The 23117-nt window shown below is 52.4% G+C and overlaps 1 protein-coding gene across 6 annotated transcripts in view; it reads left to right on the top strand.

Annotated features, from left to right (window-relative positions):
- Nucleotides 1-23117, top strand: part of AGO2 (argonaute RISC catalytic component 2) — a 107736-nt gene that overhangs the window by 68574 nt on the left and 16045 nt on the right. For all 6 annotated transcript variants that reach the window (XM_063079244.1, XM_063079239.1, XM_063079240.1 and 3 more), the window contains 13 exons: nt 867-1048; nt 3304-3440; nt 4471-4605; nt 5407-5494; nt 6653-6800; nt 7569-7688; nt 7835-7957; nt 10954-11087; nt 12580-12764; nt 13976-14135; nt 17946-18036; nt 20594-20788; nt 22961-23095. In XM_063079244.1, the coding sequence (XP_062935314.1) occupies nt 867-1048; nt 3304-3440; nt 4471-4605; nt 5407-5494; nt 6653-6800; nt 7569-7688; nt 7835-7957; nt 10954-11087; nt 12580-12764; nt 13976-14135; nt 17946-18036; nt 20594-20788; nt 22961-23095 (1833 nt within the window). The remainder of the gene's footprint in view (nt 1-866; nt 1049-3303; nt 3441-4470; nt 4606-5406; nt 5495-6652; nt 6801-7568; nt 7689-7834; nt 7958-10953; nt 11088-12579; nt 12765-13975; nt 14136-17945; nt 18037-20593; nt 20789-22960; nt 23096-23117) is intronic.

The raw sequence follows: 23117 nt of genomic DNA, 5'->3' as shown, positions 1-23117 counted from the left end.
GTGCAGTCAAATGACACTTGACCTGGACACAAAGACTGAGGAGGGATTTGCTGGGGATCTGAGCTGGAAGGGCATTACAGACACTCAGTACAGAGGCAGGGGTGAGTGCAGGGCTGTGGCCATACCTCAGTGCTGTGTTGCCCAAGAGATGACAGCACCCAGCCCAGAGCATACCATGTTGAGTGGAGAAGCCATTGGTCCATATCCCATCTCCGTCCTCTCACAGCTCTGTGGCCTTGGGCTGTTTTTGAAGTCTGAGTGCTTGTGTCTTTACGTAAAAAGGTAGCAAATAAAGTCTCCTTTGCTGGGACTTTTGGACGTTTAAGGGTAAAGTGTATATGGTCCATGACCTGTGAAAGAGATGTTCCATAACCACTGGGAAGTATTACCAGTAACGAGGTTGCTTTGGTCACCACCTGAATGGGGTTTGTGTGTGTCCCTCCTTCAGGATGGAGTGAGGGCCACACAGGGATCTAACTGCAGGTCCTGAGTAGTGGAGTGAAGCAAGCATTGAGGGCTGGTCTGTCGCACAGGGAACAAGCTGGTGAGGTGAGGGCTGTTCAGAGACTGGGCAGGAGGGAGGGATTGGGTCCATTGTCTGCTTAGGCCTGAATCAAGAGGGCATGGATTAGCCCACAGCCCGGCACACTGGCCACTCGCCACATGTGCCAATGTAAACTTAAATTCGTTAACAGTAAATGAAGTTAACATTCAGTGTCTTGCTCACATCTCAGGGGTTCAGTTGCCACATGTGGGCAGTGGCTGGATAAAGTACAATGTGTGTAGAAGCTGACCACCACCAGCCTCTGTCCTCCCCCACAGCCTTTTCAGAGAAACTAACCTGTGTGCTCTGGACCCCCTCGCAGGTGGAGCTGGAGGTCACGCTGCCAGGAGAAGGCAAAGATCGAATCTTCAAGGTGTCCATCAAGTGGGTGTCCTGCGTGAGCCTGCAGGCATTACACGATGCACTTTCAGGGCGGCTGCCCAGTGTCCCCTTTGAGACGATCCAGGCCCTGGACGTGGTCATGAGGCATCTACCATCCATGAGGTGAGGGCACCACATGGAACTCAGGACCTGGGGGCCAGAGCATCTGCTCTTGACCCCAAGTGTTACCGGGAAGTCTGCAACCTCTGCCTGAGAAGAGCTGATTCTTGGAGTCGGGGTGGTTAAAGTCGTATAGGTTTTCTGTGATTGGTATAATAAACGATGCAAAGCTGGGGAAAATTTTTAATACAGAAATAAATCACCAGTGTTCTCAGTCTTGCACAAAAAGATCATCTCCCTGTCTCTGAGCAGATTGTGCATTCATTTTTCACTTAGACCTGCATCGGTCAGCACTTTTCTGTCTCCCTGTTGTTGTCATACTTGGGACTTGTCACACTAGAATCGTATTTCCAGCACCATATCCCACTGTGTCCACCACTAGGAGGAACCTTCACCACCCGCTTTTCACGATTCTTGGTAACACTGTAGATGCTTGAGACTTTTTTTTGTTTTGTTTTGTTTTGTTTTGTTTGTGGCTGGCCAATAAGTGGATCTTTGACTTTGGTGTTATAACACCATGCTCTAACCAACTGAACTAACCAACCAGCCCGAGACTTCTTTTTTTGGTATTCTATAGGATCACTTTTTAACCATAAATTGCCACACTTGAAATTGGGGGAGAGCAGGAGGGGAGGGCAAGTGAATGTTTTAATGGCTCATAATTTGCCCAAATGCTGGGCAGAGGGTTTTACTAATTTCCTGTGAGAGTATCTGTGTAGGAGCAAGACAAGCTCCCCACACCCAGACCTTGGTTTCTGCCAGTCCCCACACCAGTGCCTTCCACACACAAGGCACACAAGAGGACCTCAGGAGTGATTTAATGAACAAGTGAAAGAACAAAAACCTAAAACTGAAACAAACCTCCATGCTGAGCTCTCCCAGGACTGACCAAGACGCGAAGATTCAAGAAGAGTTGAGGTTTCCTTTGTAACTATAAGAGAAGGCACTTTGAAGCCATGTATTAGATTCTAGATGGGACCATGGTTTTCTCAGTCTTGGGATTGGGTAGAGATGACCAAACACAGGACAGGCTGTCACTGCCTGAAATTATTGACAGGAGGAAGGTGGGTGGGTGCAGAAACAACCTAGAAGGATGGTCACCAAACTGTGGTCTGCACTTTTAATTCAGTGGCAGAAATCACTGTGGTTTTTCTTCTCTGAATTCCTTTGGATCATTTATATTAATTTTATGGTCAGGGAAGAAACTACTATTTTCATTTTGGAGAAAACAGTAGTAGAGGCAGGCTTAGCACATTTCAGGTGGTAAGTGAAAAGGGCTGTCTGTGTTATTTTCTTACTAGTGCAGCCCTGAGGTGGGTGATGTCACTACTAACTGGTGCATCTTCCTGGGGAATCATTGCGATGGTGTATCCCCTTGACCGGGTGCCACGTGCAGTGTGGCCATGGATGAGATTGTGCTGGAGAATGTATCTACTTGGGCCTGGAGGCTCAGGTTCAGGTCAGCACGCTGGCCCTACCATCCCCTGCACAGGAGCTCACTTCTGCCCCCTGTCCCTGGTGCCCGGGAGGTGCTCAGTAGCAGGCATTGACGAAACGGGATGAATGCCGGCCATGTGCCTCAGCATTGGTGCTCAGCTGCCACTGGGCTGGTGGCGGCCAGTCTCCCCAGGCTGGGGCAGGGCAGTCCAGTTGTCTTGGCCTGGCTGTGGTTGGCGCTCATGGTGCCATGTTCACCTGTGCATACTTGCCCCACACAGCCCTGCTCTAGGACGACCTGAGGTCGTGTGCACAGAGGTGTATTCTATAGGACTTGAAGGCAAGGGGAGGGGAGGCCTGGAAACACAGAACAAAGCTGGGGACACCATGTGTGCCTCCAGGCCCCAAGCTATAGCCAGGGGCTGTCCCCAGTGAGCTCTGTCTCTGCAGGACCCACACAGAGGATACCATCAGAATGCAAGCTGGGTGTCTGTGAGCTAGAAACACTGCGGGCCTCAGGTAGACCATGCTGGCACTGAGACCGAGTGCGCCCCTGGGTCTCCACCCTGTGTGGTGTGCTTGCACGTCTCTCAGTGTCCTCACATGAAGCCACAAGTCCCAAGTTGCTGCCTACGTGATGTCCCTCAAAGTAGGGATGGACACAGGCTCGAGTGTGGTGTAGTAAAAGCAGTTTTATAAGGAGAAAATCAGAATTATCAATGAGTGTGTGTGTTTGCTTCCGTGATTGAGGTGGATGAAGAGCAGACTCAGAGTTCCTACCTGAAAACGTGTCTGAGCAGACGAGGGTCTCTTGGTTCTAGGTACACCCCTGTGGGCCGCTCCTTCTTCACCGCATCTGAGGGCTGCTCCAACCCTCTTGGTGGGGGCCGAGAAGTGTGGTTTGGCTTCCATCAGTCCGTCCGACCTTCTCTTTGGAAAATGATGCTGAATATTGATGGTAAGCAAAACCCTGCAGGTCTTTACTGCAGGGTGGGGCTGCAGAGGCCAAGACCTTGGGGAGGGCCCGTGCAGGCAGCCCTAGGCATGGCCTCTGTCACAGCTGGAGATGCTGCAGCACTCCCGGCCTGTCTCATCTGCATGCATCTGTTAGGGCAGGACAGTGGTGCTCAGACAAGCATCAGAACCGCCTGGGGTCCCCACCCCCAAGATGGGTCAGTGGGGCTGCAGCAGGCCAGAGAATCCCCCCAGGGCTGCTGCTGGTGCACCGAGGTGCATGATTGGGGCTACCCCTCCCTGTCTCCTTCTGCTTTAGCTCGAGGGTGTGTGTTTGGTCCGAGGACAGGGTGGCCGGTTAGGGGACTGCTGGTCTGGCCACCTTCTGCTGGTCTCCTTCCAAGTGCGGCTACTGCCTGCCCCTCTCCTGGGAGACTCCATTGCTTCTCTGTGCGGGACCCCCACATCCCTCTCTGTTAAAAAGAAAAGAGTGAAGCTCAGAAAGAAGAATTCTGTTCTCTGGTTTGGCAACTAATGATTATGAGAAGCTCTAGAAAGGAACGAAAACTGTTTCTTGCTCAGTTATACATTTATTGAAAAATAATTACATAAAAGGGAATGGTGAATTTCTGAAATATCTAAACCAGAAGATAGAAGATCCTACAAAGTCCAAGGCTTGTGATTATCAGCATGTGTTAGGTTTTGTTTTTATCTTATTTTTTGTCAGCTGGCCAGTATGGGTTTGTTTGTTTCTAAGAACTAGTTCCATTCTAAGAGGGTGGCTTAATCTGTAGACTCAACCTTCCCCGGCCATTGCTCCTGACCAGTGGGAACAGGCACGAGCCGTCTCTGGCTCTGTCCTGCCCGTCTCTGAGGCCCTGGGTGAGCCTGCAGACAGGGAAAACTAAGGCCAGGGGTCCTGGGGCCAGCCAGGTCTGCGGCAGCCACTCCAGAACCACGGCCGGTGGGGGGGTTGATACGGATGGGGCAGCCAGTCACACCCGTGTCCCACCTCTCCCTCTTCCTGCCCACAGTGTCAGCCACAGCATTCTACAAGGCACAGCCAGTAATCGAGTTTGTTTGTGAAGTTTTGGATTTTAAAAGTATTGAAGAACAACAAAAACCTCTGACAGATTCCCAAAGGGTGAAGTTTACCAAAGAAATTAAAGGTAATTAACCGTCCTGGTGCATCAGGCTAAGGGGCTGGGGAGCCCCTTTGTGGTCCCCTCCTCGGTGTGTTTTGTGGGTGCTTATTCCTACGTGCATGGAGGGAGGTGGCAGGATTTAGCCACAGGGAGTTAGCACTGAGGGAATTAAACCCACTTCCCAGAGCGGGAGTGACCATTTTCTAGGTAAATAAAAGTTTCTCTGCAGGGGGAGGAGCAGGCGGTGACTTGTTTCTGAGTCATGGATGTTAGGACAGAATGGCTGTTAGAGACAGACCAGCACATGGGTAGCGTGCTCTATAGTGTTCTAGATCTGGAGGCATCTTCTCATCATGGTCACTGGGCCCTCACAGCCCTGGCAGGTGTCTGTGCCCACTCAGCCTAGCTTTTACTCTGGGACATGCGGGTCCAGGGCCTGAGGACTTGCCTCAGGTCCTTCTGCCAGCGGTGGAACCACAGACACTGGCTGCTTTCTGCACGACCTGCGCCCTGCTTCACCTGTCCTATTTGAAGGCCACCAGCAGTGCCCTTGTTACAATGACGGTGCTGTACCGAACGTAGAATGCTGTGGGGGTGGATGCCCCGTGTCTGCATTCTGTGGCCTCAGCCAAAGGGCCTCCCTGTAGGTGAGATGGTTCCAGCCGTGGTGTTCTGTGGATGGCCCAGGTGTCATCCACCTTCTGGGGGGAGCCCCGCAGCTGCCCCCATGACATGGGTCTGTAGCTGTAATTCCTGTGAAAGTGGGGCTTGCTCTGCAGACATGGGCAAGCTGGGACACTGAAGCCTGCTATATTATGTCACCAGGTCTCAAGGTGGAGATAACGCACTGTGGGCAGATGAAGAGGAAGTACCGCGTCTGCAACGTGACCCGACGTCCTGCCAGTCACCAAACGTAAACAGCCTTCCTTTCACGTTCTATCAGCGCAGGCCATACTGTGGCTCAGATTCCAGACACTGGAGCCATGATTCTTCTGGAAAAGATCATTTCGTTCTGTTTTTAAATGTCAAAACTATATCATACGTGGCTCAGTAGATTCCAAACTTCACCTAATGAAATAAAATCAGACAATGAAATTCCACTTGTGTGGGGAGTACAGGGGCTCCCCGTCATTTTTCCTTCCTGATCTGCAAGGCAGGAGAAGGTCTTTTTTGTTATTTATCTAGGCCTCAGTGCTGAGTTGTGCAGGGCGGGGCGTTGGCGCCGCCATGTTCACAGGTGTGGCCACATCTAGCCCCTCCCCGCCCTGGCTGCTCCGTACGGTGCGCCTCTTCTGCTGTGCGTCTTGTCCTGACCTCTAGAACAACTCTGAGTGGTGGTTCGCCTGGTTGCACAGTGTGCTGCTGTCTTAGATTGTGTAGTGTTCGTTTTGGGGGGAGGTGATAGATTTGGCTCTTTTGCTCCATATCAGGTCTCCTGGGCCCAGTGAGGATTTGTTTATTTCATGGGTCATTCCATGGGAAATGCCTGTTGCTGGGCCTCATTGAGCAGAATGGTGAAAGGAGCCTGTGTCATCGCCCACATGGGACCCTCTCACTCTCTTGTTCCTGCCATCAGGTGTCTCCTCCTGCTACAGAGGCCTGAGCAGACCTCACAGGCTTCCTTCTTCATCTTGTCCTGGGAGGTTTCAGTTTCTTCCGGGCACCTGGGGTGCTCGGCCCAAAGATGACTTTCAGAGTCACTGTGGTCCACTGAAAATGCACGGGCTCTTCCTTCTGGATTTGTCTTCATTTGTCCTGAGTCCTTGACATATACTGTAGACATTGTGGATAATTTATGATTATTGTATATGATATACCTATAGGTATTTTTTATTTCATAACTCGAGACAAAAGGAAAATTCAGGGATTCAGGAATATTCCAGATAATCCAAAGGGCATGATTAGGTTTTCACTCTTGGGAAGTGTGTTGAGCATTTCCTCCCTACCTGTCACCCTAGAGACACAAACGCAGATAAAAGCAGCCCTGGGGAGAGTGGGGGTACACACTGGTGGCGTGGTCCCAGGAGTCCCGGGACATCCTGGCCTGAGCTGAGGCTCTCTACTTCCCTAGGTTCCCGCTGCAGCAGGAGAGCGGGCAGACGGTAGAGTGCACAGTGGCCCAGTACTTCAAGGACAGGCACAAGCTGGTTCTGCGCTACCCCCACCTCCCATGTTTACAAGTCGGACAAGAGCAGAAACACACCTACCTTCCTTTGGAGGCAAGTCACTCTCTTCCTGAGCTCTGGGCTGGGGGGCACACCTGGTCAAGGGCCATGCTGACTGGTGAGACAGCAGAGGCCCCCATCATCATCATCCCTGTTGCTGTGAGACCTCGGGCAAGTTCACAGGCTTATTTGACCCTCAGTTTTCCCTTTAATAAAATGGGATTAGTTGCTCTCTTGTGTGATTAGTGTGAGGATTGGGTGAGATCATGTGTGACATGCCCAGCAGGTCCCCGGCAGGGGGGATGAAGTGCTCAGTGAGTGCACTGTTGCTTCATTCACTTCTTCTCTAACAGCAAGGATGACTGTGAAACCCTCAGGAGGGGATCGAGAACTGAAACAAAGCAAGGCGCTTCTTCTCTTTTCTCTGGTGCTCAGGGCCTCGGTTTCTCCAGTGGCCTGTCCAGCAGCTAGACTTCCTCCCATCTGCAGCCAGTTTCCTGCTCACGCATCGCACACTCGCATCCACTAAGGGCTAGGGAGCGCCCTGAAACTCCAGTGCCAGAGACACCCACCCCTATAGCTGGCATGCAGGCTATGCCCATGTGTGTTTGTGTTGGGTTGGGTTTGCTCAGAAGGGATTCTGATAGGAACCAGAGGCCGTGAGGAGCTCCCACCACTGGCATTTGCAGAGCGCTTTGCAGTTGGTGGATGCAATTGAGAGGATTCCAGGTTGGCCCTCCTGCTCTGCCTCTCTGACCCCCATCCCATTCCTGGTTGTGCCCAGCACCAGTGTTGACACATGCCTCTGTATCTTCTTTATAGGTCTGTAACATAGTGGCAGGACAGAGATGCATTAAAAAATTGACGGACAATCAGACCTCAACCATGATCAGAGCCACTGCCCGATCAGCACCTGATCGGCAAGAAGAGATTAGCAAATTGGTGAGTGCCACTCCTTATCGCCGGGGTCAGTGCGCAGGTGGGCACCCTGCGGAGTCTAGTACAAGTTGCCCACGTCTTTGGACATATGTGGCTGCCAGAAATTGCAAAGGCCCATCTGACTCCTTTTTCTTTTCTCCCTTTTCAAGATGCGAAGTGCAAGTTTTAACACAGATCCATACGTTCGGGAATTTGGAATCATGGTCAAAGATGAGATGACAGATGTGACCGGGCGGGTCCTGCAGCCTCCTTCCATCCTCTACGGGGGCAGGGTAGGTGCAGGGCGGGCCGCGAGCTGTGAGTGTTGGTCGTGTGTCTTCTCAGCGCTGGTGGAGCAGCAGCCTCTGACCCCTTTCAGGTTCTGAACCATCACCAGCAGTGTAGACCACGTATAAGGTACTTCCTTCTACTCTAGTCATGAGACTTCGTAAAGGAATGCCTTTCCTTTGTCCTTTTTAAAAAAGTTTTTCAGAAGTATCCTTAATGTTTTCAAAAAGATAATTTTTATTATCCTATCAATTTAGAAAGCATCATTCTTTACATGATAGGTATTCTACTAATGTTGAATTATTTTCCAGAAGTCTTTACTGTTTTTCTCTTCTTTAACTTTTGCTTTGGAGGTGTTTGGTAGCAAGCTTAGCCATTAGGGCTTTTTGGTTTTTGTTTCTGCCAGTTTAGCCTCTAGTTTTTATCATTGTGTAGTCCAAGATGTCCTGACCACTGGGACCCAGGGCTCATGAGCAGGGCTGCTCTCATTTCCTCCTGGGCAGGGGTGGGGTGACTGCCCTGGGAGCCGTGCCCAGTGCTCCTGGGGGCCTTGGTGTCAAAGATCAGTCCTTTGCTTATCAGCCAACAGCATGGAAGGATTCTACCTGACTTTACACCGTTTTTACCTAACAGTTTTATCCTAGTACTCGAGGCCAGTGGTAAGAATTTGTTTTATTTTTAAATCTTTCAGAATTCAAAAAATATAAAAATAATTATAGGAAAAAGTCTCTTTTTTGCCAGCTCTCAGTTGCACTCCCAGAAAATGATTGGTGTTATCTTTCTCCATTGTGAATAATCCCTGGGCAATTTTACGTACTTTCTCACCCTTCTTTATGCAAATGGTAGTGTATCAAATGCACTTCTGTACTTTGCTTTTTTTTTTTTAACTTACTCTTTTGTCGTAGAGCTCACTGAGATACCATAGATCATTCCATCTTGCTGTGTAACACAAGTCCTGTTCTTTGTGACTGTTCATAGTATTCCATTGTGTGGGTGTCCCGTCCCTGTCGGAGGGGGACTCTCTGAAGGAGGACTGACTTCCGAGCAAGGCCGTTCAGCTACTCCTCAGCTGGGAAGTGCACCCTAGTGCCCTGGGCTGTGTGCAAACATAGCATCTTGTCTAACCCTAGGAGCAAGAGCATGTGATTCCTTCTCACAAGCAGGTGAAGAGATACCCAGAAATGGTGAGACAGGGACGTGGCCCCTCTGTGCTAAAATGAAGATTTCAAGTCCAGCATGTTTTTATTTTACTGCCCCCCAGATGTCCTCTGTTTCATCGATTTTCCACCTCTTAGTAAAGCCAGGGCCATCTGGAAAACAAAATAGCCATTGTAATTCAACGTTGCAAAAATCTTAGAATTGTAGTGATTAAAAGAGCTTGTAATATTTCTAAATAAACACTTCCTTCGAGATTTCTGAAACATTTATATGGGAGGAAATACTCCTCATCACTGGCCCCACACATTGTTCACTGTTATAGCAAACATTAAACGTGCCCTCTGCAAGCAAGGTAGACAACAAGAGTTCTCAACCAGGGGTAACTTTTGCCCGCCCGCCCCCCCCCCCCCCCCGGGACATCTGCCAATGTCTGGAGACATTTTTCCTTGTTATATCTTGGAGGTGGGTGGGACGGGACCACTGGAATCTAGTGGGCAGGGACTGCCAACATCCTGCAGTGCACAGGACAGCGCCACACAGAGTGTCATCCCAGCCCCACATGTCAGCGGTGCTGAGGTTGAGGAGCATATGCATAGTGAGAGCTCCTTTCTGTTAACACTGTGTGTGTGTTTACCCTAAGTCTGGAACCCCAGGCTGTCTGTGGTGCTGTCTTGTGTAGAAGGAGGCTGGCTGGAGCAGGCAGCAATTAAAAGATACAGGAAACAAAAGTGTTTGTGTCTATAATTTGTTTGGTTTTTTATAATAGACTTATATTGCTTTTGTAAGAAAAACACTTTCTACTACAAAAAACCTCTATAGAGTAGATGACGACAACTTGGGTACAGCCATGTGCTTTGATGGTGCCCACAGGTCAGGGACGGCCACCGTCCTGCCTGCACGTGGCCCTTCCTGATTCATCCCTGTCCCTTGAGAATCACTGGAAGGCAATTAAAGACCCTTAGGTGACAGCACCGGGGGCAGTTCTTTCTAGTTGGGAGATGACCATTCAGCAGGTGCCCAGCTTTGTATTTCTCTCTTCGAATGGGATTGGTTTCCACTTCTCACACAACTGCAGGCAGTGGCATGCCAGGCGGGAGGAGCTGCAGGCTTAGTTCTAGCCGGCCTGTCCACTTCCTGGCCTGCCCACTCCCCGGCCGCGGGATTGGGAAGATGTGCTCTGACTTCCTTCCCTTCCCTGGTGGCCTCATTGATAACAGATGAGCTAAAACTCGGGAAAGCTTTTATAGAACAGGAAGTCTTCCGGTAGCATTGCGAGGCACTTCTGTTCCTCCAGGGTCCTTGTGAGGTTGGACAGAGCTCTGGGCCTCCCTGTCCTCCTGGCTTCATCCCCACCCACTGTCCGTTTACCCACCCGTCTATCCTCCACCCAACTCCCTATCTAACCACTCATCTTTACTTCATCTCGTTCTCTGTCCTCCACCCATTCGTCCTCCATCCAACTCTCTGTCCACCTATCCATAGCCATCCGTCTGTTCATCTAACCACCCTCCCACCTGCCCATCCTTCCTGCAGCTCTGTCCCCTACCGTCCACTGTCCATTACCCATTCACACCTCCACCCACCTGTCCTTCATCCCGTTCTCTATCCACCTGCCCATCCATCTCCTGTCCAACTCTCTGTCCTCCTGTCTGTCCACTCATCCTGCAGACGTGCGTAGGCTGCCTGCAGGGCTAGGCAGGTCGGTGGGAGACAACACAAAGGTTACGTTCTTACCCTCAGGAGCCAGTGTTGGTCAGTGGGACCAGCAGTGAGAGTGACAAAGTCCAAGGTCAGAGGGACGCATTTCCCATTTCTTCTCACTCCAAATTTCTTGCCGTTGCAGAATAAAGCAATTGCCACCCCTGTCCAGGGCGTCTGGGACATGAGGAACAAGCAGTTCCACACGGGCATTGAGATCAAGGTGTGGGCCATCGCGTGCTTTGCCCCCCAGCGCCAGTGCACGGAGGTTCACCTGAAGTAAGCCCGCAGGAGGCGGGAGCCATGGGGCGGGGCGGGCCAGTTCCTTTGTTGGGCTGGCACCTTCCCTCTCGGGTGACATTTGTGCCACCTGGCCGGGTGCCCACATTAGGTGAATACAGGGCACAGCGCAGGCCACACACAAAACATGCCACCACCTGAAGAACGAGCTCATAGAGCAGAGGCGGAGGAGAAGACCGGATCCAGTGGACTAAAGTTGTTCTGCACCTACTTTAGCTTCACTTTCTGTGGATGACAGGAGATGGAGAAATGAAGGCAGGGCGGGGAAGGGGCAGTGAGGCAGAGGGGCGTGCCTCCTTCAGGCCTCTGCCCTACCCGGGGGCCTCACCGGGGTGGGAACCATGCAGCACTGTGGCTCGTGCTTTTGTGCCAAACCAACCTAAAAAGGAAATGAAGCTTGTGCTTCCCACCTCTCTGGGGGCAACAGGGAGGACCACCAGGCCTGTGAGGTGGTGCAGCTGGTGCCGCTACCATTCCGGCAAGGCGCAGCCCTGAGGCCGTGGCGCTGCATGCTGATGCTGAGAGCAAGAGGCCATCCGTCAGGCTGTCTTCTGTCCAGGCTGGAGGCAGAGTGAGCGGGAAGCTCAGACGGAGCATTTGGGAAGCCACAGTGGGATAGCTGAGAGTCTTGAGCGCTGGGTGACTCCTGGCCCATCTCCTGGCCCATCTGGCCCTGGTCCCTTCCTCCCATGTCTTTACCTGGAGCTGAACGGAGCTGAGGGAAATTCATGTACAGATAAAAACAGGCACATGTTGCTTTCACTGTGCTGGCGTGTGGGATATCGAACACTGGCTGGCTAGGTTGGATGGCAGTGTCCTCACCCTCACTGCAGAAGGCGACATGATTTTTATTCTTAATCTCCCTGCACACCTGAGCCTCTCAGGGCTGTCCACCACCGGCTGCTGGGGTTACTTTACCTGTGGGTGGTTTTGTTTTCACTCACGATTATGTCATCCAAGCCCAAGTTGTACCCACTGGAAAAACTAGGACAAAATCTAACAGGGCAATTAGCTAACTCTGACAAGGCCTGGCTTTCACGTGGGATGAGCGCTGGCCGTGTTCTTCACCAGAACTCAAGGGCTGCTCAGGCTTGCCAGGTAGATGGCAGCTGCTCTGCACATTGCCTTACAAGGACAGCATCTTGTCACTGCCCACTGCAAGTGTCACTGCTGGCAAGGCAATGGGAATGCAATTGAAGTCTGGACTCTGCTGTTTTATGGTGGCAGAATAGCCACAAGTGACTTCACATGGATGTTTAGCATATTTAACCTTTTTCATGACTTAATATGTTTTAGGAGGTGCAGCTTTGGTTTCTGGCTTTGTCCAGGACGTTAAAAAAATGTAGGTTCTGACCTCAGTGAGAGCCCCTTTGGCTTCGTCTGACCTGTGCTCTGTGTGCAGGAGCTTCTGGTTGGTCTGTGTTCTGTGCTGCCCGCAGAGCTTCTGAGTGAAACGAACCTCCTCCTGCAGGTCCTTCACAGAGCAGCTCAGAAAGATCTCCAGAGATGCTGGGATGCCAATCCAGGGCCAGCCATGTTTCTGTAAATATGCCCAGGGGGCAGACAGCGTGGAGCCCATGTTCCGGCACCTGAAGAACACATATGCCGGCCTGCAGCTGGTAGTGGTCATCCTGCCTGGCAAGACCCCAGTTTATGGTAGGCGCCCGACGAGACGTGCATTTGGGGCCTGTCTGTGAGCCTGAGAAAGAAGAGGAGGGTTCTGGTCACTGCCCTGGTCCTGGGAAGCTGTACCCTCAGGTGGAACAGAGCTCAGTGCATGTGTAGGTGTCTTGTCCATCACTAGTTGTGAGCTGGAGGAGCATTCCCTTGCAGCACACAGAGCACACACACCAGGATGCCTCCTGTAACTCCTGCCTGAGACCTAGTCTTCCATTCATAATCTCTGCTCACCCCAGAATTCTCTGAAAGTTCATCAGAGTCCTTTATGCCAAAGGGCAGTTGCACAGTCTCCAGCTCAAATGTACTGAGCCTCTGTGGTGGCTTCCCAGCCCCTGAGGAATTCAGAAATAAACCAGACACATCCCCTCTCCCCGCCTCGGGGAAGCTCCCAGGGCAGTGCGAGAGTTGTGTACACAGGCGATTCTGGTACAGAGAGGTCCATGGGAAGTACAGTGGGGACCCAGAGGCTCCCAACGGAGGGAGGGAGGTGGGGATGAGAACCTATGGTGCCCGGGGTGCTGCCACCTGGATTCCTTTCTAGCCAGTGACAGATCCCAGATGTGTGAAAGCCATGCTTCTCCCCTCCACGTTCAATATCCAAAAAAAGGGAAGAGAAGGGCAGTATTTTCGTCCTATTAGTATTGTCCTGGGCATCACTGTTTCCATGGAACAGGGCAGGGAGGGCAGAGCCTGGCCCAGGGAGTGGTTGACCGGTTGCTTCGTGAGAGAATCCAGGGATCGAGAGGGTGGGCCTAGATAGCTCTTTGATGTCAGAGTCGCACCTGCCAAGGGTTTGGAGGATGCCAGTGTTTTTATTTTTAACTACTCAAGTGTTTGCCATAGCCGTGAGAGCTACACGCAAGAATGCCAACCCCTCCTTCGGAGCCGGGCTCTGCCTTCCCTGCCCTGTGGCCCTGACTTTTAAGTCATTGAAATGGCTTTGTTCATAAACTGGAGGAATGAGGTGTAGTCGCCCAGCTTTCCTCTGCGTGCCAGTGACCCTCTTCCCTAGGCTGCCTGCAGGTAGAGTGGGGCAGGAGCAGCCCAGCAAGCCTGCTGTGGTCGCACGCTGGTGCACACCTCTGCAGCTTCAAACAGGGTGGGGCTGTGACAGCTGAGGCCCCCGGGGCCAGTGGGGAGGGGGTGCTCACAAAAGCTGTCCTGTGTGCCCGTTTCATGCCCCGCAGCCGAAGTCAAGCGTGTGGGAGACACAGTGCTAGGGATGGCCACACAGTGTGTACAGATGAAGAACGTACAAAGAACCACGCCACAGACCTTGTCCAACCTCTGCCTGAAGATCAATGTCAAGCTGGGTGGTGTAAACAACATCCTGCTGCCCCAGGGCAGGTGAGGCCGCCCCTGCGTGCTGTGGGGGGCAGCATGCTGTGGGATCCTGGTTGGGAGGAGGGGGTTCCCCTCATGTGGGCCGAGCACTGTCTTGGACACAGCACATGAAGAAGTCAGGTGTAGATCCCGCTGCTCACAGCCTGTCAGGGACCAGGGGCCCCAGAACAGGGGTTGTGGGGACTGTGCCCACAGGTGAGCAGGGCAGAGCAGGGGCATGCCTTGAGGGGCCAGGAGATGGCTTCCCTAGTCACCTCCCGGACCACTGGAGCAGCCACTCCTTTGCAGACCAGAGCATACCCCATGCTTCCCACGCGAGCTGGTCACGGATGTGCTTCCTGCTGGGAACGGTGCACTTTGGACTGAGAAGCTTCGTGGAGGAGCTCACTGTTGGCAGGTCCCAGGTTGGGGCCAGGAAGTGTGGCCATGTGTGGGCTGCCAGCCTACCTCAGGGCTGGGGACCAAGGGGCGTGACGGTGCTGCCCCTTCCTTGAGCACTTCCTGAGGCTAGCATGCAGCCCCAGGTGTTGGAGGGCAGGGCCGAGGTTAGCATTTGCTCCTCCTCAGAGACCATCAGCTCTGATGCAGGCAGAAAGAGGTCTCTGTAACGACAGGTGCTGCTGAGGACATTTCGTCTTCAAAGATGCCGGCAGTTGTTCTGAGCAAACGAGAGTGGTGAACACCAGGAATCAGAGTGTTCTTCAGTTGTAGAAGCTGTAATCGGGAAGACTGAAGGTAGTCATTGCGTTGTTCGTTTATTTGGAGAGGAGACATCATTGAGCACCACTGTGTGCAGAGACCTCCAGCCTGCCCAGGGCTACCCTATGGCCTCACCCTGGAGCCAGCAGCAGAATCCCCCGCAGGGCTTGGTAGCCCCAGAGGGTCTGACTCAGCAGGTCTTCTGATGAATTGCCGCACCCTGGAGTCTCTCTTAACTGGGAAGAGTCTGTTGAGTTCATTAAGAGGCACATGGTAAAGGGACCTGGGTTTAGTGGCAGGCAGTGACCTCGGATACTAGCTCTGCAGTGTGGGCTCGTGCCACCTCACAGTTCAGGGGAATGAGCACAGACATGTCAAGCACTGGCTGAGAACCAAAATGCTGTTTCAGTCAGCAGGTTCCGCATTTATTGAGTGCCTACTGTGTGCGAGGAGTTTGGAGCATGAGCAGTGAGCACAGGGTCCTGAGTCCTAGCCCCCCAGGTGAGACAGCCCACACATGCATCATGTGACTTCACAGGTGGGCAGCAGCGACATGGCGGCAGGGACAGGAGCTGAGGAGGGTGAGGAGCTGGGGTTTTCTGTGGGGGTCAGGGGTCTCCTGGAAAAGGTGGCATCTGAGCGCATCACAGGTGCTGAGGCAGCAAACGCATGGGCGCCAGTGGGGAGAGTATTCCAGGAGAGGGCACAGCCTGTGCAAGGACCCTGCAGTGGGAGGGCCGGCCCGTGGCTCACTCGGGAGAGTGCGGTGCTGAGGACCCTGCAGTGGGAGCCTGCAGCAGTGTTAGGAACTACCAGAGCAGAGAGGAGATGCAGCCACTGGAGGACCCCCTGACCTGGGTCATCTAAAAGGCTGCTCTGGCTCCATGTGGAGCAGAGGCAAGGAGGCTCCTGCGCGTTCAGGCAGAGGTGCTTGTGGCTCGGGTTAGGGTGGCAGCAGGGGACGGAGTGCCCAGTGTCTGGGACATTTTAAAGATAGGGTGATGGAGCATGTTGACAGGTTGGATTTGGGATGTGGATGAAGGAGAATCAAGGACAGCTCCAGAGCTCTTTGATCCTCGAGAGCTTGTGTCAGTAGCAGAGGAGGAGGCTCAGTGAAGCTTTGCAGCTCAGCAGGGGTATGTGGGACTCTGAGCCCTCCACCGGGCATCCAAGGGAGAGAGTGAGCAGACAGTGGGGAAGGGGAGTCTGGTGTCAAGGGGAGTGGAAATTCGGGAATCCTCGGTATACAGGTGGTATCTAGAGGCACGAGTCTGGATGAGATCCCTTGTGGCAAGTATAGACGGGAGAGTCTGAGTTCTGATCCCTGGGGAAATCCAGGGTTCGAAGGCCGTGGAGGTGGGAAGGACCCAGCAGTAGAGACAGGTGGAGAAGCCAGGGAGAGGTGCTAAACCACCAGGCATGGTGATCTTGGAGAGAGCCTTGTTGACATGGCAGCATGCAGTCTGACTGGAAGGGTCTAGGAGCTGGGAATGGCAGTGACAGGTTTAGCCAACTCAGGGAGCCATGCCGTGAGACATGCAGGGGAAATGAGGGATCTGGGTGCAAGCACGGCCACGGGCAGCCATGGTTGCTTGTTTAAGATGAGGCCCAGCTGCACGTGTGAATCCTGGAAATGGGTTTGCAGACGAGGGGACAGTGCCCAGGGCCGTGTGCAAGTCCCTACAGGGTTCGTCTTGCCTCTGACTGCCCCTGCTTCTTGTGCAGCAGGGGAGAGCGTGGCCAGGTAGGCAGCAGAGGCTTCAGGTGGGTAGCCAGTAGGACTGAGACAAAGTCCATGTCATGGCTGCAGGGTGCGTGCTTTTCTCCAAGCTGTTGATCTCCACGTGAACGGTAGCAGTGGTGACGGTGATAATGCACGTAGTGCCTGTGCCTTAGAAAGAAGTGGCAGCAGCTGCCGGATGCCTGCCGGGCACCCCAGAGGCACCAGCGCACAGTCCCCCAGGGAGAAGAACCCCTGGCTGTGATTGAAGCCACACGGGGGATTGGATGGGGCATTCCTTTGCCTCTTACTGCCTCCATGCAGAGGGGTGGGCGCCTCCTAATAAGGGTAGTGGGCTGGCATTTGCAGCCGGCACAGGTTTTAATGGCATTCCTTGAGGCTGCTGTCTGGTGGGAATCCCACCAAGGTCACTTCCCAAAGCCAAGGTGAGCTTTATTGCCAGGATGCAGGATGGTGCATAGCAGACTCATTCAAGCTGGGCTCCTGAACCCCATGCAGAGCCATCCAGGCCACCAGGCAGCTGCTTGAGTGTGAAGCCATCTTGCACTGAGGGGCATAGCCCTCAGCTAGCACCATGGCTGCATTTGACTTAGCCTGTCACACAGAGAACCTTGTTCAGTAAGTCCTGCTTCCAGAAATGGGCACATTTAATAGTTGATACCGCTGCAAAGGTAACCAAGAAATGGGGACAACCTTCCTGATCCCCGACTTTTTCACCCAAGTGGGCAAAGGACCACAGCACAGTCCGAAGGACGCCCATTGGCATCTCCATGACTGCTGTGCATGCCACCCCCTCAGGGAATGAGGTCTCCAATGGGGTGGTTTTGCCCCCCCAGGGAATGTGTGGCAATATCTGGAGACACTTTTGGGTGTTGGGACTTAAGAGGGGTGGTCCTGGCATCTAGTGGGGGAAAGGCAGAGATGCTGCTGAAGCTCCTTTAGTGCTCAGGACAGCCCGTCCCCCGAAAGAACTGATAGGGCCCCAGCATCAGCTGCGTGAAGGTGAGATGCCCTGGCATTAAGGGTAGCGCCAAGTTGAAGGTTGAGTAAGAAACCATGGGACTTATTTTCTTTTTATGTCTTTATTTTGGAAATTTTCAAGTATATACAGAGGTAGGAGGTATGGATCAATGAACCCGTCCATGCCTGGCCAGACCTGTCCGGGATATACTGCACCCACCCTGGGCTGCTCTGAAGCAGATTTCAGACCTTGTGCTATTTTATCTGTATGTGTTATTAGAAGATAAAGATTCTTTTCAGAGCATAACCACTGTGCTCTTACGACCCCCAGAAGGTAACAGTGGTACTGAAGGTCGCCAGAGGTCCCGGCCATGTCCTGGGCCTTGGCCTCTGATGCCTGATTCCCTCTGCAGGCCTCCAGTGTTCCAGCAGCCCGTCATCTTCCTGGGGGCAGATGTCACTCACCCACCTGCTGGGGATGGGAAGAAACCTTCGATCGCTGCCGTGAGTGTCCTGCTTCCCCTGAGCCCTCTGTTGGCAACATTTGCCTCTGTGCAAGGCCCTCAGCCCTCCCAGGGTGCCTGTGGGGAAGAGGCATGGTCCCCTACATGGCCAGGGTTTCTTCCTGAAAGGCATGTAGGTTTACTAAACAGCCCAGTTGGTGAAATCAGGGTCTCACATCAAGTCCCTGTTTGGAAGGGACACTAACAATGGCATAAAACAAGTTCTAAGAAGCAGGCAGAGCTGTGTGAGTTGTCAGTGTCAAGAAAAGACAAAATCAAACCAAGCCAGGTCTGTCGGCATGAAAAGCCTGCTGTTAGGTGATCTTGTCCTCACCGGTAGCTCAGGCAATACCCAATAACTTCCCCTGCAGGGAAGGTACTGAGCCTCATTTTGAATATTTTCTGTTTTTCATTATAAAATGCTAAAAAGTGCATGAACTGACTTCAGACATAGTACTGTTCCTCCACTTTTGTGGGTATTATCGAGGTGGGAGGTGGTGGCCCTTGGTTTCACAGATGGTCACTGTACTGAGGGTGTTGCTTTGCACCTGGCTGCTGCCCACTTCTTAGAGGGTTGGGCATCAGCTGCATGCTCAGCCGCCACACATTGTTCCCAGGGGGGGGGCAGTGTAATTGTAGCTGTGACCTTTTGCGTGAAAGGACTGAACCAAACCATTCACTCTCAGTAGTGTGGGTCTTGAGTTTTACAATACAGAGAGCAAAGGGTGTTACCTGAAAATCGTCTTTGACCGGAGACCACAGTGTTCTGTAGCTGATTTAGCTAAGAGGAGGGAAGCAAGCATCAGATTCTTTCTTTCCTCCTGGTCATTTTTCTGAAACCCCCACTAGTGCCTTTGTGCATGCGTGTAAATCCTACTGGGGTACCCTGGCCTCCCTGGCAGAAGCACCTCCAAGAGAAGTGCTGTACTGGTGGTTGGAAATTGGAACCCTAAGCCCCTGCATGTTGGGGCCTGGTGGGCTGGTTACAGCCTCGGGTGTGGGGGACCCAGTGCCCTGCACTGAGCAGGAAACACCGGCTCTGCTCTGATCCTGAACCTCAGACAGGCTCGGGCTGTATTGTCTGCTGTTTTTCTTGGGCAGTTGATCTTAACCTTCCTGAACTTTCTCGTGTGTAAATGGGGATACTGACATCGACCTCCTGAGATTGTTATGAAATGATATAGTTAAGTCCCTGGCATGGTGCCTGGCACACAGTAGGTGCTCAGAAAGTGCTGACGTTATTTGATGAGTCTGGAGGGAATGTGGGACAGGATAATCTCTCTGGGACATGAGGGAGCCAGATGAGCTGCGCTAGGTGGAGGAAACCAATGTATGCCGTGTGCTCCAATGTCATTCAGGGACAGTGATTCCTTTATTAAGTAAACTTAGCCCAGTAATCACAGTCCCACCACTGCCCGTGTGTACAGCATTTCTCACTTTCCAGGGTATTTTTCAGCCCTTTTCTTATTTGATCAGTGAAGGACAGCCCAGCAGATCATCGTGGTATAGCCGTGCTCTGGTTTGCAGATGAGCCAGCATTATTCAGAGAGGAGCCTGCCCAGCCAGGTGTCAGCCCCAGCATGTGGCACAGCACTCTTGGCTGTTCCTTCTCACCTGGTCCCTGTTAGCTTTTGTTCTTCTGGACAGTTGTTATGTAGCACTGAACCATATCTCTGGTTTTTAGAGGCCTAGGCTATTTTTTTGCAAGTTTTCAAGAACAGAAAATTCTGTGTTTATCTCCTATCCCTACAATTCTCAATCAATAGGATCAGTTTTCTGTTTATGTTAATGTATTTCTGTTTATATACCAACTACAGATATTTCAGAATCTACTTATTTTTCTCCCGGTTTGAGAGCAAAATTGTAGCCCAAGGCAGGACAGAAGAGTGGAGAATGTGGGGGAATTAACTCAGGAAAAAGCTGTGCTATAGGATTTCCAACACAGGCACACTGTGAAGAAACAGTTCCTATTTTTCAGTGACGTGAAAGGTTTTTTTCCCTTCATGAATTTAAGGAACTAGCTTCCCCCGGCAGGAAGGCTCTAGTTGGTCCCTTTGCAGGGAGGAGCTGATTGTCCCCATCCCCTGCAGAAGACCACCATGTCACCATGGGCTCACTCACCTTGCCCTCAGCTGGCCATCCCCTTCAGACGACCACCTATAGAAGGCAGCTCGTCTTTGGGATGCTTCACTGTTCCTAGGGCCAAAATCTGGGGGTATTGTGTATTGATATGCAAATGGCTTCTTTGGAAAAATAATTTGCCTTAAAAACTAGGGACACTGTCCCATCACCAGTTGCTTTCTTTGGACTGATAATGAGACACATCTGATCATAAGCAGAATAAGTCTTTGAATAATTGTCTAGTTTTTATCATGTACCTTGGGACAAACTTGGTTTTTTAGAACATGTTTATAAACACTGTTGCCAGTTGTGCAAAGAAAGCAGGAGGGCAGGGAGTGCCCCCGCCCCGGCCATGCATGAGGGCCCAGCCTCTCTCCAGCCGCCAGTGGAGGGGGCTATGGGGGCTTCATGGCAGTGCTCGGTGCCTCTCCCCGCAGGTCGTGGGCAGCATGGACGCCCACCCCAACCGCTACTGTGCCACAGTGCGCGTGCAGCAGCACCGGCAGGAGATCATCCAGGACCTGGCGGCCATGGTGCGTGAGCTGCTCATCCAGTTCTACAAGTCCACGCGCTTCAAGCCCACCCGCATCATCTTCTACCGCGATGGCGTCTCTGAAGGGCAGTTCCAGCAGGTCAGCACCTCCGCGTATTCTCCCTCCCCCATTCTCAAATGTCTTTCATTCACATGGCTGTGCAGCAGAATTGCTTCCTGCCCCAGGGTTGACCTGGTCGCAAGGCGGCAGGTGGGTTGCAGGGAGACTGAACGCAGACTGTCTGCATTGGCCTGGGGCAGGACAAAGGAAGAGGAGGACAGATGGTGTGGGCTTGGGGACTGAGGAGTGTGGGGAGAGGTTTGCATCTGGCCCAGGACAGACTTAGCAGTGCAGCATGCGGTCTGGTGCTCTCCGAGTGTCCAGGCTTTGCCTCGGAGGCTGTGGAGCATGTTTGCGGGCAGGGACCTTGTCCTGTCTGGGGACACCTATCTGCGGTGAGGGGTGCAGGTGGGGAGTGCAGAGGCAGGCTGAGAGCTGTGGGCCAGGAGGAGGGGTGGGCGAGAGCTCTTGCAAAGGTGGAGTCAATGGGACCTGGTCACTGTTTGATGTGGAGACGGGTGGGCCACGCCTGGGTCGCTGCCTGGTCTGGAAGGTCAGGGGAGTCATCGCAGACGAGGGCGAGTGAGGGGGAGGGGAGTCTCGTTGTTCTCCTGGGTTAAGCACCTGCAGCACCTCCAGGTCACAGTGACTTGTGGGAAGTAACAAATCCAACCTGGCCTGGAACTCAGAGGATGGACTCCCCCAATGTTTCTCCATTGGCGAGGACTGACTCTGCCTCTGCCTCTCTGCACTTCCCAGCAGGTGCTTCGTTGGGAGGTGTGAGCTGGGAAGGTAGAAGTAAGCCTTGGGGGCCCGTCCCTGGTGCTGGGGGAGATCCATCCAAGTGGGGACACATCTTCGATGGCTGCTGTGGTGTGTTTCATAAGTCCCGGGTGCTCAAGAACCTCCTGCCTTGATCAGCAGGCACGTGACGTGGGTAGCACATGACAGGGCACAAATATGTTTGCCTCCCTGGGCCAGAGTGGAGGCAGTGGTCCATCCTCCTGAGGACCATGGCCTCCTGGGTGAACACATCAGTGCTCCTTGACCAGCTGGCGCTTCCTAGCCAGAGCCTCTGGTTCTCAGCTTCTGCAGGAGCCTGGGCTGGCAGCCCTGTGCTGTGCCCTCAGTGCAAAGTGCAGCCTTCAGGGCCCGATTCAGCTGCACCTCCTGGATGGAACCTCTGGGTTCCCTGCAGTAGGAAATGTTCTCCTCTCTTCCGAGCTCCCAGCCGTTTGTCCTGTGTCACAGCCCTCCCCGTTAGAGAGGAGGGTATCTGCCTCTCTCTGTTCTTATCACCCTGTGAAAATGTTCATCATCATGCAGAATCACCACCACTGGGTTTTCTGAACCCAGACCCCAAGACATATTTTTGAGACATTGTTACAGTATTTCATTAGAACAATTGCTGGAAATCTAAGGTGCGTGGCCTCGGCCTTCATCACACTGGGGTGGGTTGTTTACCACTTGCCTCGGCCTTCGTCACACTGGGCAGGTTGTTTACCACTTGCCTCGGCCTTCATCACACTGGGGTGGGTTGTTTGCCACTTGCCTTTGAACAAAGACGGTGAGAACAGTGGCTGTCTTTGCATCCTTTGGGTCCTACATGCCTGGTACTTGTGTGCCACGTTGCTTTTAATCTTCACATCAAGCCTGGGAGGTAGGATATTTCCATTTTAAAAACGGAAGAATTGGAGATGTGTGTACGTGGCTTTTCTAAAGCCACACGACTAGCTGGTGGTAGAGCCTGGATTCAAACTGAGGTCTGACTTGTAGGACAGTGTTTTTCTATTTGATCCTTCCCCTCTTTCCTCTCCATTAAAAAAAACTTAATGAATGGCTGTTGAATCGATTTATTCCTGTGTGTCTCCCTTAGTACTAAGTCTCATTACTTACTCCTGTGTGTGGTGGGTGCCATGTATTGAACACTTAGAACATTCTAGATACTGTGCTAAGCAGTTTCATGCATTATCTAATTTAAACCGTTTAAGCATGAAACCTGGGTATCATCTCCATTATACTTGCATAGGTGTGAAAACAGGCTTAGAAGGGCAAAGTCACACATCTGATAACAAGCTAGTGGAACTAGGAGACTTGATCGCAAGTGTTTGTTAAAGGATACATATCAAGGGATTTATTTTAAGGTAGCAAGAGATCTTCAAAATGTACGAATCCTCAAGCATGCTGTCTCTCCCTACTCCTTGCCCTCAGGTTCTGCACCACGAGCTGCTGGCCATCCGCGAGGCCTGTATCAAGCTGGAGAAGGACTACCAGCCAGGAATCACCTTCATCGTGGTGCAGAAGAGGCATCACACCCGCCTCTTCTGCACCGACAAGAATGAGCGGGTGAGCTTCCCCACAACCCGCC

Source organism: Cynocephalus volans, chromosome 15 (genome assembly GCF_027409185.1).
Source record: "Cynocephalus volans isolate mCynVol1 chromosome 15, mCynVol1.pri, whole genome shotgun sequence".
Taxonomy (NCBI): Eukaryota; Metazoa; Chordata; class Mammalia; order Dermoptera; family Cynocephalidae; genus Cynocephalus; species Cynocephalus volans.
Note: the sequence above shows the minus strand (reverse complement) of the source record. Positions and strands in the feature narration are given on the sequence as shown.